General features: G+C 43.0%; 1 protein-coding gene across 2 annotated transcripts in view; it reads right to left on the reverse strand.

The window, feature by feature from the left end:
- Positions 1–2,942: 2,942 nt before the first annotated feature.
- Positions 2,943–15,549, reverse strand: part of LOC129701503 (palmitoyltransferase ZDHHC12-like) — a 56,056-nt gene continuing 43,449 nt past the window's right edge. Inside the window, exons 4-7 of one of the 2 annotated variants that reach the window (XM_055642730.1) lie at positions 11,350–11,502; positions 10,541–10,710; positions 7,893–8,058; positions 2,943–4,699 (exon numbers count right to left, since the gene is read on the reverse strand). In XM_055642730.1, the coding sequence (XP_055498705.1) occupies positions 4,502–4,699; positions 7,893–8,058; positions 10,541–10,710; positions 11,350–11,502 (687 nt within the window). In that variant the 3' untranslated portion in view covers positions 2,943–4,501. The remainder of the gene's footprint in view (positions 4,700–7,892; positions 8,059–10,540; positions 10,711–11,349; positions 11,503–15,549) is intronic. The other variant, XM_055642731.1, reaches the window with a different exon arrangement.

Consider the following 15,549-nt stretch of genomic DNA (forward strand, 5'->3'; position numbering starts at 1 on the left):
TGGGACCGGGGCAGTGCCAGGCAGGCATGTTCCAGTTGCTTTAATAGGAAATTAAATGAGACTGCAGCAGATGTCCCAGGTTTTTAGGGCTCATGAACCTGCCTAAATAAAGGGTCAGGACAGATCCTCTAGGTTTCCCCATTTACTGAACCCCGCTGACTGCCAAAGTGGGGAGAGTGGGGGTAACAGCCATAATGGGACTGGGGCAGTGTCAGACCTGTAAGAGACCTGTCTTATTTCTGATGTAAATGTCACATCCTGGCCAAGAATCGAATGCTCTGATGTTTACTCGATGAATATTCATTTTAAGCTACAATGAGCTTATATTTATGTTATAGCCCCCCCCCCCCCCCCCCCCCGATGGTGCCTTTGCAAATGAGGGCTATTACCTTTGACCTAAAAGAACCCTAAAAGTGTTGCATTGTTTATCTCTAGCTTGTGTGTGTGGCTGTGTATGCCTTTCAAACAAGTATCTGTGGATATAAGTGTGTATGTACGTGAGGATGGATGTATGTGTGCATGTATGTTTGGATGTGTACATGCATGTCTGCGTGTGAATGGATGTGTGGATGTGTGTGCGGATTTATGTGTGCATGTATGTGTGTGTTTGCATGCATGGAAGTGTGCGTATGGATGGATGTGTGTGTGTGGATGTGCGTATGTATGTATGTATGTGTGGATCGGTGGGTGGATTGTTGCAGTCATTCACCGGCACCGACAATATCGACATATCAATGAGGAAATTAAACATGTATGCATGTCCATGTAGATGGGATGGCAAGTCTGCAAATTATCAAATTTGTGTTCATTAAAGCACAGTGCATGTCCACACAAAATACTGTTGTGTGGACAGGCTCTGAAGAATGGAGCAGCAGAAGCTGTAGAAAAAAAACCTCTCATATTATTTAGGTCTGCATGGACTTCAATTCATAAAATGTCAATCTCTTCTTAATGTCAATGAGACGTACACTGTAATTTACTGCCATAGATAAGACTTCAAGTTCAAGTTCAAGTGCAGGAGCAGAGGGTGCAGAATAGCTAGAGAAAGAAACTTCTCATAGTACCTAGGTCTGCATGGACTTCCATTCATAAAGTGTCAACCTCTATTTAATGTCAATGAGACTTACACTGTACTATAGGGTGATTTCATCAAAGGTCAAATGAGCGTAGATCCCCCCTCACGTGACCGAAAAATTTAACTGGAGGACATATGTCACTTCGGTACATGTTAGTGAATGGGGAAATACGCACTTTCACACCCGTTAAAAACATGGAAAACGGACGATTTTTTAGCTGAAAATTTCTGTGCTAGTCGGGGTGACCGTGAAGCACAGCGGCCTAAATTTTCAGGCAAAAAAAAAGATAGAAAGTTTGCTCGCTGAATTTCATCAAAAGTAAGTTAATAATGCCTTACTTTTGATGAAATTCAGCGAGCAAACGCGATAATTCTCGATATATTGGACCTTTAAATCTCCACGGCAAATGTCTGCTGTTCACTTCCGCTGTTTTTCCACCTTCAGTTCCCTCTTGTAATTACCTTACTTTCTATCTTTTTTTTTTGCCTGAAAATTTAGGTCGCTGTGCTTCACGGTCATCCCGACTAGCACAGAAAATTTCAGCTCAAAAATCGGCCGTTTTCAATGTTTTTAACGGGTGTGAAAGTGCGTGTTTCCCCATTCACTAACATGTACCGAAGTGACATATGTCCTCCAGTTAAATTTTTCGGTCACGTGAGGGGGGATCTACGCTCATTTGACCTTTGGTGAAATCACCCTATACTACAATTGATAAGTTATTTCAATTTTAAGTAGAGGGGATAAAAAAAAATCTCATAGTCATTAAGTCTGCATGGACTTCAATTCATAAAATTTCAACCTCTTCTTAATGGTAATAAATTTTGTTTTTTAATAATAATGAATAAATTAATTAATAACTGTTAATAAATAATGTTAATTAATCTTAATAAAATTCCACCTCCAGTTTAAATTCCATTTGGAATATTTTGGAGGACCAAGAAACCAAGAAGAATGTTAATGAGAATAACAATAGGTTACTACCATAGAAAAACTAGTTCAAGTTCACATATCACTAATTCATTTCTACAGAAACATCAACCATTTCTGACCATTTCTCACTGCAATGGAAGCCTATAAAGTACGATCGATATCCCTCCGTTTTTCTCCCGTGGTCGTGGCCTCAAAATGGCAGCTACAGGCGGCACTATGTACAGCTTCCCCCCCCCCGCCCGCGGAGATGATCCGCGGCTCCGCGTTCGCGAATCGGCTGCTTATTAATTGAGACCGCAGCTTCACTATACCGCGGGTACCTAGGACCCACGATCGGAGCACTTTTTCCCGGTAAGTTATCGCAGGCAGCTCCGAGATTAGCTGTTAAAGACTTGTTACTCTACAACAAGCTGGCATTAGTGACAATGTTTAATTGATTGTGTTATGAATACATATAGTTTATTGGATGAATGAATGAATGAATGAATGAATGAATTAATTAATTAATTAATTTATTCACATTAAAAAAGGGTGCAATTAAATTAATTAAAGTCCATACAGATAGATTTTCATAAAGTCAGACTTTAGATCTTACCTTTCAGTTAGAGTTGATTCCTGGCTGTCTTCTTTGTGTTTCAGCACATCAGCAGTGACTTTGCTTTCAAGGCTTTGTTCCACTTAGCAGCACATTCTTTAGCCTTTTTAGTGCTTTTCTCACTAAATTCAATTAGCCTGCTGCAAGTTTCCACGACATGTAGTCCACAGAACAACAAATCGGAATCTCCAGTAAAACAGGCATTTGTAGAGGAACCCTCAGCTATGTTGTGTGCTAGCCTGAAGCAAAGCGTGTGATTGGCCAACTGGCAGACAACTCAATGTTAAACGTGCTTTGATTGGACTAAAAACTACCCACCATTTTTCCGGTTTTTCTCTAATTTATTAAAATTTTGTGAGAGTCTTGTTCATGACGAGTTTCAGGGGTGATTTACATAAACTTTTTACACAATATGTGAAAATTTCATGTAGTTTGGTGACTTGGGTCACAAAACTGTAGAATAAATCTCATCGGCCCACAGCCTATAAAGGATGGAGTTGTGCGCCCTTTCGGGTGAGAGAGTCCTAGCCTTGGGCCGTGTCGCAAACAGTGCCAGGTGATCAAGAACAGGAACATCCTGCGGCATGCTCCGATGTATACTCGGGGTTTGCGAGTGCGTATGGGGATATTCGGGAATACGTGAGTGCATGTGCCTTATTTGGTAGTGTAATAAATTACATAGTGAATCAAACTCTGTTGTCTGAATCCCGTGATTTATTGAACACAACACCACCACACTCTGTGCACCGCAGTGGGCACTTCTCACAGCCAACCTTTGAACCTCCAGAGTGTTGCCCAGGGCATGGCAGGTGATCCCAGAGCCTGCTCACCAGCACCAATCCTGCCCAACCATCATGCCCAATGGAACTAGCCCCACTTGCCCGTGTCTGGCTCAATTCCCTTCAGACTATTTATATCTGTCCAATCATTTTTAAAATGCCATAACTGTATCCATCTCAACCATTTCCTCAGGCAGCTTATTCCATATATGTGTAAAACAGGGGGGAAGATGGTGCCTGTTATTGCAGATTGTCTGCTATAACTGAGTGACAGGGGGGGAAAGATTAACCCAAAGCCAGGAGGGAAGAAACTTGCAATGGTGGGGGGTTGAACAAATTCACGGGCCATTGATCCACAGAGCACCTGGCACCATACATAGTGCGCCAGGGAGGGGCTGGTGCTCATGCCGCCTTCATGCTGCAACTGGAAGCTCCCGCCACATGGTACCAGCTCACTGGGTAACTGGCGGAAGTGGAGGGGGATGTGCAATGGGAGCCTCGGTCCGCTATAACTAAAATCCATTATATGGAGGTCCATTATTGCCAGGGTTTACTGTATGTTGAAATTATTTGATTTAAATCCTACAATTCCTCACCTCTTTCAAAGTAATGGAGGCAATATCTGAGTACAAGGGTAGTTGGGGATAGATTATAAATGCTTGCAATAATCAGATCTTAAAAATGAATAATAAAGCAAATGGGTCTCTCATTGGGTCTCTCAACCTTTTAACTAAACTGTTAATAGGCATGCATATTGCACAACAGAGCTAAATTACTTATGTTGCTTCTATGCACGTTATATACCCATTTGGTATTATATGCAGGGTCATGCAGCATGAAAACAGCTCTTTGGTCCAACTTGCCCACATGTCCCATCTACACTCGTCTCACCGGCTTGGATCTGAAACATATGCCTCCAAACCAGTCCTATCCATGTACCTGTCTAATTGTTTCTTAAACTTTGCGATAGTACCTGCCTCAACTACCTCCTCTGGCAGCTCGTTCCATGCACGCACCACCCTTTTGTGTGCAGAAATGAATGTGTCAAAGACCAGGTATGTGAAAGGTTTAATGTACCGAACAGTACATTTTAGAGAACAAAAGGACTGACATCTCAGCAGTCACACCAGTTGCTGTTGTAAGTGTTTCTGGACCTCTCCGTCACTCAGTGGGTCAATGATGTGGAAGAACTCCAATAGACTGAGCTTCACGTCTTGGTGGAAAGGATTGTAGATCTTGCCGCACCTTCTCTGCAGGTAGTCTAGTTCACGACAGTGCCGTACCTCGTAAGCTGTCAGGTTCATCATTGCCAGGGTCAACTAGAACAAAGAATCAACAGCCACCCATTCATTCATAAGACCATAAATCATGAGAGCGGAATTAGACCATTCGGCCCATCGAGACCACTCCTCCATTCAATCATGGCTGATGTATCTTTCCTTCACAACCTCATTCTCCTGCCTTCTCCCCTTATCCTTTGACACCCTTACTGATCAAGAATCTATCAATCTCTGCTTTAAAAATACCCAAAGACCTGGCTTCCACTGCTACCTGTGGCAATGAATTCAATGGATTCACCACCCACTGATTAAAGAAATTCCCCCTTTTTTGGAGATACTGTATGAAAACATGCCCTTTGGCCTAGTAAGTCTACACCGACCAGTGATCACCCCGCACACTAGCACTATCCTACACACTAGGGACAATTTACAGAAGCCAATTAGCTTACAGGCCTGCAGGTTTTTGGAACGTGGGAGGAAGCAGGAGCACCCAGAGAAAACTGTACAGACAGCTCCCATAGTCAGGGTCGAAACCGGGTCTCTAGCAAGTCTACTCTACCACTGTGCCACCCTCATCTATTTTCTAATGATATGTCCTTTTATTCTGAGGCTGTGCCCTCTTGTCCTAGACTCTCCCGCTAGTGGAAACATTCTCTCCACATCGACTCTATTCAAGCCTTTCATTATTTGTCACCTTAATCATTCAAATCTGAGACTTCAACAGGAGAACAATGCTCTTGTGATATCAGTATAACAATACTAAAATGGCAGTTTTGCTAGAATGTGGTCTGGATTAGGAAATATTGGCTGCAAGGAGAGGTTGGACAAAATTGGAATGTCTTTACTGGAATACAGTAGGTTGAGGGGAGTCCTGACATAAGTATTTAAATTATGACCGATATAGATAGGATAGACATAATCTTTTTTCTATGGTGGAATTGTCAAAGACTAGAGATAGAGTCATAGAATGATACAGTGTGGAAACAGGCCCTTTGGCCCAATTTGCCCACACCGGCCAACATGTCCCAGCTACACTAGTCCCACCTGCCTGCACTTGGTCCATTTTCCTCCAAACCTGTCTTATCCATGTACCTGTCTAACTGTTTCTTAAACGTTGGGATAGTCAACAAGAGGGCATAGCTTTCAGGTGTGAGGGCAATGTTTGAAGGAGATGTACAGGCAAGTTATTTTACACAGAGGATGGAGGTGCCTGAAATGTGGTGCCAGGGGTGGTGGTGGGGGCAAATACGATAGTGAATGTTAGAGGTTTTTAGAAAGGCTCATGATATGCAGGGAATGGAAGGATATGGACCATGTGCAGCCAGATGAGATTAGTTTAGCTCTAGATGGAGTTGATATGGAGAGGATGTTTCCAGTAGTGGTAGAATCTTGGACCAGAGGGCACAGCCTCAGAATAAAAGGACATAACTTTAGAATGGAGATGAGGAGAAATTTATTTTGGTGAATCTGTGAAATTTATTGCACAGACAGCAAATGGATGCCAACACGTTGGAGATTTGTAAAGTGGAGATTAATAGGTTCTTGATTAGTAAGAGCCTCCAAGGATACGGGGCGATGGCAGGAATATGGGTTAGTGAAGGAAAAATATATCAGCCATGGTGGAGTAAACCTGATGGGCTGAATGGGCAAATCCTACTCCTATGTCTCATGTTATGAACTTACTTTAGCTTGGCATTATCGGCACAGACATTGTGGGCCGAAGGGCCTGTTTCTGTGCTGGATTGTTCCACGTTCTAAGGTATATGTTCAATCTGCACATTTATTATAAATAACACGAAACCCAGCTTACGAGTGATGTACATCCATTGGACATAAAGAATTGTACGACCTTGTGCTATTCTTAATCTAAATAGAGTGAATTGGAGTTTTCATACCTTTTTGTGGCTTTTGCGTGATAATACCAAAGGGTCAGCACAGTGGCGCAGCAATAGAGTTGTTGCATTAAGGCTCTAGTGACCAGGGTTTGATTATGACCATGTGTGCTATCTTTATGGAGTTTGTACGTTCTCCATGTGACCGCATGGGTTTTCTCTGGGGGCTCCTGTTTTTTCTCACATTCTAATGGCATGCAGGTTTGTAGTTTAATTATCTTCTGTAAGTTGTCCCTAGTGTGTAGGATAGTACTAGTGTACGGGTGATTGCTGTTTGGTGCAGACTCAGTGGGCCAAAGGGCCTGTTAACATGCTGTATCTCTAAATTAATGTAAACTAAACAAAAGTGTAATGTCTTGTAAATAGAGGGGCCGTGGAACCACAACCAACAGGTCAGTTTGTGCTAAAGGTGAAAGAACTGAGCCAATATCACAGATGGATGACTTACAAAATGGCTGTTTCCAATACAGAGAAATTAAATTCCTACTGTTTAAGAAGGAACTGCAGATGCTGGAATAATCGAAGGTAGACAAAAATGCTGGAGAAACTCAGCGGGTGAGACAGCATCTATGGAGCAAAAGAATAGGTGACGAGCCACTTCTTCAGACTCTGACTTCAGACTTCTTCAGTCTGAAGAAGGCTCTCGACCCGAAACGTCACCTATTCCTTCTCTCCATAGATGCTGCCTCACCCGCTGAGAGTCTCCAGCATTTTTGTCTATCTTAAATCCAACTTGTGTCTGCAAGGCTGAATGGTGCCCAGGGCAAAGATGATCTGCTGTCCCTCTAGCTTCCCTTAGGCCTTGTTGAAGGACATGATCTTGAAGAATGATTTTGAATGGCCAGGGTGGGTTTTTGATCTTGGTACATGTTCTTAGAATATAAAGGGTATGAGACAGACACAAATCAAGAGACTTCTGGATAAGCACTTGGATATGCAGGGAATGGAGGGGTATGGATTTTCTGCAGGCACATAAGAGCTGGTCTTGATATCATGCTCAGCACAGGGCTGGCTCCTTTTGTGTGTGGTTGTGTGGTTAGACTTTAGACTTTGGTGATCAGGTGCGGAAACAGGTCCTTTAGCCCATCAAGTGCACGGCAAGAAGTGATCACCCCGCACACTAACCTACACACAGTAAGGACAATTTTACAACTTACCAAAGCCAATTAACCTACAAACCTGTATGTCTTCAGAATGTGGGAGGAAACCGGAGCACCTGGAGAAAGCCCATGCAGAGAAAGTACAAACTCCGTATAGAAAGTCAGCAACACTACTGTGCACTACTGTGCTGCCCTCATGTTCTATGTTCTAAATTAAGTTTGTCTCTACATTTAACTCACCGTGAAGCATACTCGCAGAGACACAACAACCGCGCTGGCCAGCAGAATGAGAAAAGCAAGCATCATTGGCAGGTGGAATCCAAACTTGTGAAGCCATGCTGCTCCAATAAATGTTGCCATCCAGCAATTAAGTGCAAGGAGGACCAGAAAGATGAAGAACACAGTTCTAAAGTGAAGGGTCGAAAGCAAAGTGATTATATTTTATCAATCGGACCAATCATGCCCTCAACAAATGGAATCATTGCTACTCTTGGGAATCTTGTATGTTCTCCCTGTGACTTGCGTGGGTTTTTTCCAGTTTCCTCCCACACTCCAAAGATGTACAGTTTTCTAGATTAATTGTGTTCGGTAAAATTATAAATTGTCCTTAGTGTATAAGATAGTATTAGTGTACGGGGTGATCGCTGGTTGGCATTGACTCAGTGGATCAAAGAGACTGTTTACGTGCTATATCTATATTGTCTAAAAGTAAAGTCTATCTTGGCCAAGGTTTCCTTAATTTTAAAAGCTGCTGCATCAAGGTCATCATGGAAAATGAAAACGCATGACTTGAAGAAATGAGTTATAAGGAGATGTTGGACAAACTAGGACTTTATTCCTTGAAGCATAGGAGATGATCACCAAAGAGGATCTTATGGAGGTGTATAAAATTATGAGGGGCAAAGATAGGATGAAGGCACACAGTCTTTTTCCCTGGATTGAGTAATCAAGAACTAGAAGACAGGTTTAAGGTGATAAAAGGGAAGGATTTAATAGGAAATTGAGGGGCAAAGAATGGTACATTTATGAACAAACAGCGAGTGGAAATGGCTGAAGCAGGTACATTGAAAGCTTTTAAAATACATTTGGACATCTTCACATGTGGGATCTTTCTGTATGTTCCTTCATTAGAACTGTAGTTAACTTTCAGAAGTACATTATTAACTGTAGCACTCTCTAAGATATGTGTAGGAAAGGTGTTGAAGGATTAGTACATGGGTTTAGTTTAGTTTAGTTTAGTTTAGTTTAAAGATACAGTGTGGGAACATGCTCTTCGGCCCCACAGAGAACAGCCATACACTAGTTCAATCATACTTACTAGGGATAATTTACTGAAGCCAATTAACCTACAAACTTGCACGTCTTTGAAAAGTAGGGTGAAACTAGAGCACCCAGATAAAACCCACGTGGCCACAGGGAGAATGTATAAACTTCTTACAGATAGTCCCCTTAGGATTGAACCCGGGTCTCTGGCGCTGTAAGGGTAACTCCACCACTTTGCCACTGTAGAAAGATTTTGAAGGACATGGGTCTAACATGAGCAAGTGGGACTAGCTTTGAAGGTAGGCATGGACAAGTTAGGCTGAAGGACCTGTTCCAATGCTGTATGCCTCCATTACATTATCATGTAAAATACTGATGAGCATAGAAGATTGTCTGGCTAACAGGAAGCTGGGAGTAGGTGCAACAACAGAAACACACAGCTGGTCAGGCAGCCATTGAAGATGGAGGTGCTGAATTAATTTTTCAGGTCTATTCATCTTTTTTAGAACTGTGAACATAGAGAAAGCAGTTTCGGGTGAAGTAGAAACACCTCTGATGGGACGAGGGGAAGGTTGTGCTAGTAATAAGTTGTTGATGAACCATTTGCCCATTTAAAACAAAGATGAAAGTTTTTTTTTTTCATCCCAGAATTTAGTGAATCTTTCAAACACATTGGCTCAATGGGTGGTGGTAAAAATGTACTTGGATATTCTTAAAAAGGAGGTGGATGATACTTGCTTAACAAGAGGATGAGAGGTTACCAAGTGCAGGTGGAAACACGTTGAAGGTGCAATTACATGAGTTATAGTCTTATCAAATGGTGAAGATGGTTTCAGAATCTGCAACATTTTCTCCTGCTACTAATTTGTATGTCTGTATGTTTAGTTTAGTTTAGTTTATAAAATTCATAACTTCATACGTTCGAGGAGCAGAATTAGGCCATTTGGCCCATCAAGTCTACTCGGCCATTTAATCATGGCTGATCTATCTTTTCCCCTCCTGACCCATTCTCCTGCCTTCTCCCCGTAACCGCTGACACCCTTATTAATCTGTCAATCTCCGCCTTCAAAATATCCATTGACTTGGCCGCCTTAGCCGTCTGTACAATGATTTAGTTGTTTAGTTTATTTTATTTTAATTTATTTTATTTTAGTATAGTTTAGTTTATTATCACATGTTCATTACAGCACATGCAGCGCCTGAGAACCGGGTTCGATCCCGACTATGAGTGCATTTTGTACTGAGTTTGTACATTCTCCCCATGACCACGTGGGTTTTCTGCGAGACCTTCGGTTTCCTCCCACACTCCAAAGACGTACAGGTTTGGGGGTTCATTGACTGGTATAAGTGTGCAAGTTGTCCCTTGTATGTGTGAGATAGTGTTAATGTGGGGAGATAGCTGGCGCCAAAGGCCTGTTTCCACACTGTATCTCTGAACTAAACTAATCTACAGTGAAAAGCTTTTTTGTTGCCTGCTATCCTGTCAGAGAAAAGACTATACAAGATTACAATCAAGCCATGCGCAGTGTAGAGATATACGATAAAAGGAATAACAATTAGTGCCACATAAATTCCAGTAATGTGTGTAAAAGGAGTAGCAATAGATTTCTAAAACTGGTACTAACCTGTTTTTGTAGCCAACGGCGTTATAAATAAAAGAGCAGTAGTGATCAAAGTGCGCCACACAACGTTTTGTAACACAGCAGTGTTGAGCTCGCAGGGGTCGGGTGAGCTGACAAGTGTGGCAAAGAGTTTTTGCCAACAGTCGGTCTGACTCTCGCTTTCTCTTAATGATCTGAAAGAGGAGCAGTATAAAGTGGCCTCACTGAACAATGCACTGGCAGGATTAGAACCTCATTCACTGAAGCCTGCTCCCCTAAAGGCACTGGTTCATATTGCACTTCATCCCACGATGACCGACCCACATACCACTCCCACATGGATCATGGAACATAGAAAAGTACAGGAGATAGACCGAAACTGAACACAATACTCAAAATGTGGCCTTGCCAAATGTCTTATACAACTGCAGCATGACCTCCTAACTTCTATTCTCAATACTATGACATGTAGGCCAATGTGCAAAAAGCCTTTTTGACTACCCTATCTCCCTGTGGTGCCACTTTCACGGAACTATGTACCTGCACTTCTAGATCCCTCTGCTCTACAACCCTCCCTAGAGCCCTGCCATTCACTGTCTATGTCTTACCCATGTTAGACCTCTCAAAATGCAACACCTCACATTTCTCTGAATTAAATTCCATTCCTCAACCATTCCTCAGCTCACCTGCTCAACCGATCAAGATCCTGCTGCAATTTTAGACAACCATCTTCACTATCTACAGTCCCACCCACTTTGGTGTCATCTGCAAACTTGCGAATCATGTCATAGACGTTCTGCCTTTGCTGATGTTGGCTGCAAAAGTTTTCTCACCTGTCTCACGGCACGGTCGTACTGCTCTGTGTATCGTACCAGGTTGCCTGGATCTGAGAGTGAAGCATTCAAATAGTAAGCCCACATGGCAAGGTTACTAAGAATGAAGAGCAGGTGATATCCCCAGTGTTCCCTCCAGCCCATCGAGACAACCTGTTGAAGCAACATACATGAATTATAAATTGGTTTCAAAATATGCAGAAGGTTTCACTGGAACGAAGAAAGTCATTTGAATCCATGCCTATAATCCATCAGTCCTGACCCACAACATCATGTTCTCTGGAGATGCTCCCTGACCCACTGAGTTACTCCAGCATTTTGTGTCTTCTTTTGTAAACCTGCATCTGCAGTTGCTTGTGTCTCCATTGAATGGACCTGTGTGCTTCCCCCACTTCCAACACAACCACAACTCATTCCAAGCCAACACCTGACTCATTCAAATTTTTTTTAATTTTTGTACTATTAAAATCTGGTCACCTAATATTACTGATTATTAATTTATTGTATTGATGATTATTTTATATTTATTTGCCTATTTTGCTTGAACAGGCCTGTAAAACTGCAATAAGTAAGATCCATAGTTAATACATATGAAAATTAAGCATTCTGGACTCTTGATTCTTGACTAATTTTAATCCAAATACTGGATGGAAGGGGGAAAAAAAGATAAATCCTTTGGGGGACGTGATAACATGCAGGGAAGTAAATTAGCAGCACAGTGTTAGAGCTGTTTAAGAAGGAACTGCAGATGCTGGAAAATCGAAGGTAAACAAAAATGCTGGAGAAACTCAGCGGGTGCAGCAGCATCTATGGAGCGAAGGAAATAGGCAAAGTTTCGGGCCAAAACCCTTCTTCAGTGGTAGAGCTGCTGCCTCACAGTGTCAGAGACCCGGCTCAATCCTGACTCTGGATGCTGTTTCTGCTGTGTCTATGCGTTCTCACTGTGACCGTTTGGGTTTTCTTCGGGTGCTCCGATTTCCTTCCACATTCCAGACATGGGCAGGTTTGTAGGTTAATTGGTTTCTGTAAAATTGCCTTTAGTGTGTAGGATGGGATAGTGGGATAACAAAGAACTAGTGTATGGGCGATCCATGGTAAGCAAGGACTCGGTGGGCTGAAGGGCCTGCTCCCGTACTGTATCTGTGAACTAATTAACCAAATACTTCGAGAGGCTGGTCCTGGCACACCTCAAAAGCTGCCTACCCCCCACACTGGATCCCTATCAGTTTGCCTACCGCAAGAACAGGAGTACGGAGGATGCCATCTCAATGGCTCTTCACTCCGCCCTCTCCCACCTCGACAACAGAGACAACAGAGACACTTATGTAAGAATGCTGTTCATCGATTGCAGCTCAGCATTCAACACCATTATACCATCTAAACTGATCACCAAACTCAGTAACCTGGGCATCGACCCCTCCCACTGCAACTGGATACTGGACTTTCTAACCAACAGACCACAGTATGTTAGGTTAGACAAGCACACCTCTTCAACCCTCACCCTGAACACTGGCGTTCCACAGGGCTGTGTGCTGAGCCCCCTCCTCTACTCCCTCTTCACCTATGACTGCACACCTGTACATGGTACTAACACCATCATCAAGTATGCAGATGATACAACGGTGATTGGCCTCATCAGCAACAACGATGAGTTGGCCTACAGGGAGGAGGTCTAGCACTTAGCAGCATGGTGCGCTGACAACAACCTGGCCCTTAACTCCAAGAAGACCAAGGAGCTCATTGTAGACTTCAGGAAGTCCAGGGGCGGCACGCACACCCCCATCCACATTAACGGGACGGAGGTGGAACGTGTTTCTAGCTTCAGGTTCCTGGGTGTTAACATCTCCGATGACCTCTCTTGGACCCACAATACCTCAACTCTGATCAAGAAGGCTCACCAGCGTCTCTTCTTCCTGAGGAGACTGAAGAAGGTCCATCTGTCTCCTCAGATCCTGGTGAACTTCTATCGCTGCACCATCGAGAGCATCCTTACCAACTGCATCACAGTATGGTATGGCAACTGCTCTGTCTCCGACCGGAAAGCATTGCAGAGGGTGGTGAAAATTGCCCAATGCATCACTGGTTCCTCGCTCCCCTCCATTGAGTCTGTCCAAAGCAAACGTTGTCTGCGGAGGGTGCTCAGCATCGCCAAGGACTGCTCTCACCCCAACCATGGACTGTTTACCCTCCTACCATCTGGGAGGCGCTACAGGTCTCTCCGTTGCCGAACCAGCAGGTCCTGGAACAGCTTCTTCCTGACGGCTGTCACTACACTACCCCCCCCCCCCCCCCCGGACACCCCTCCCACACTCTACTCAAACCCCCCCCCCCCCCCCCCCCCCGATGTTGATCATCGTGGTCATCTATGTTCCAGTTTCAAGATAGTTCGAGAAGGATGGTGCTGAAATGATTAACTTCACCGTGATTGACTCGGATATCGTTATTTCTATGATTACTTAGAACAATGAGGGCTTCTGTTCAGCTCATTGCATTTATGCTGGCTCAGTAGAGCAATTTCATTCCTCCACTTATCATCCCTGTAGCCTGTCTCCCTGCATTCCCATCCAATTTCCGAGATTCTCCCACTTACCTGCATGCCAAGTGCAATGTAAAATGACCAACTAACGTACCAACACAGAGGTTTTTGGGATGTGGGAGGAAACTAGTGAATCGGGGTAAACTTGCAGGGACAATGTGCAAACTCAAGACGGAGAGTTCCAGAAATCAGGATTGAACCCTGATTGTTTGTACATTCTCCCCGTGAACTGGGAACTCGAGTTTCCTCCAACACTTCAAAAACGTACAGGTTTGTAGGCTAAATTGTCTCTAGGGTCTGTAGGATAGTGGAAACGTGTGGGAATCGCTGGTTGGACCAGACTCTGAGGGTCGAAGGGCTTGTTTCCGCGCTATATCTCCAAACTAAACTAAACTGTTGGCACTGTGAGGCAGCAGATTTACTATCCGAACCATGATGCTGTCCAGAATGACTTTGATAAGCGCTCTTTAGGAATGACAACAGGCAAAGACAGATTGGGATTTGATTAGCCACAGCACACTCAAAATTCTTACATCCAATGATCATCTCCAACTTACAAATAAAGAATCAAGTATCAAGTCTGTATTTAATTGTCTTTTCGCTTAGTTTTGAGATACGGCGTGGAAATCCCACACACTGGGGACACTTTACAGAAGCCAATTGACATACAAACATATATATCCTTGGAGTGTAATAGGAATCTGGAGCATAAAGAGAAAATCAATGTGGTCACAGGGAGAACATACAGACTCCATACAGACAGCACCCATAGTCAGGATCGCACCTGGGTCTCTGGCGCTGAAAGGCAGCAACTCTAGAGCTGCGCCATTCTGCTGTCCCTGCCATTTGTACTGAAAACGGAACAATAGAATTTCTACTTGCAGCAGCATTTCAGGTATGTAACTATAGATAACAAAATAAAGAGCAAAAAAACGTTAAATAAATCAAAATAAAACAATATTAGTGCAAAAAAAAAAAAGACTGAAGTCCCTAGTGCAACAAAGACAGTTCACCGTTCATAGTTCAGTTGGTGTTTGTAGTGTTCAAGAGCCTAATGATTGTTTGAAAGAAGCTGACCCTGAAACGGGAGATCACGGTTATCAGACTCCCATACCTGCTTCCCGACAGCAGGAGCAAAATGAGAGTGTGGCCAAGGTGGAGTGAGTCCAATAGGCATCTGTGGAATCTGACTGGATTCCAAAGACTCAATCTTCTGCTAAATTACAATGCTGTTACTGAGGTGAATACACCATGAACAAGTATTTAGTCAAGGTCAAATAAATATTGTGATCAGTAATTAACAATAGGAACACCCCTATCTCCTTCTAAAAGTGGAAAACACCTGTTATTTACATCGATCTGGACATTAGCAATTTAAATTAGTGACCAGGTTGATCCAGGTTCAAAAGACACCATCTGTTCTTTTAAAATAACAAATCAAATCAGGCGTTATTCCAAAATTATGATATTCAGCAAGAGCAGCTTGGTTTCCATCCAAGCAAAAGCCTTGAATAGAATATAAATTAAACACCAACAATAATAAAACATCTATTTATCTCTTTAAGTGCAATTGCTGGCCTTCATGTTGCTGTTTGTGACCCTATCTCACCAGAAATAGTTGCAGTGTTGTATTGGTGTGAGCATTAAAGTTATTTTAAAAATAT

This window comes from Leucoraja erinacea, chromosome 11, assembly GCF_028641065.1.
Source record: "Leucoraja erinacea ecotype New England chromosome 11, Leri_hhj_1, whole genome shotgun sequence".
In the NCBI taxonomy this organism is placed as follows: Eukaryota; Metazoa; Chordata; class Chondrichthyes; order Rajiformes; family Rajidae; genus Leucoraja; species Leucoraja erinaceus.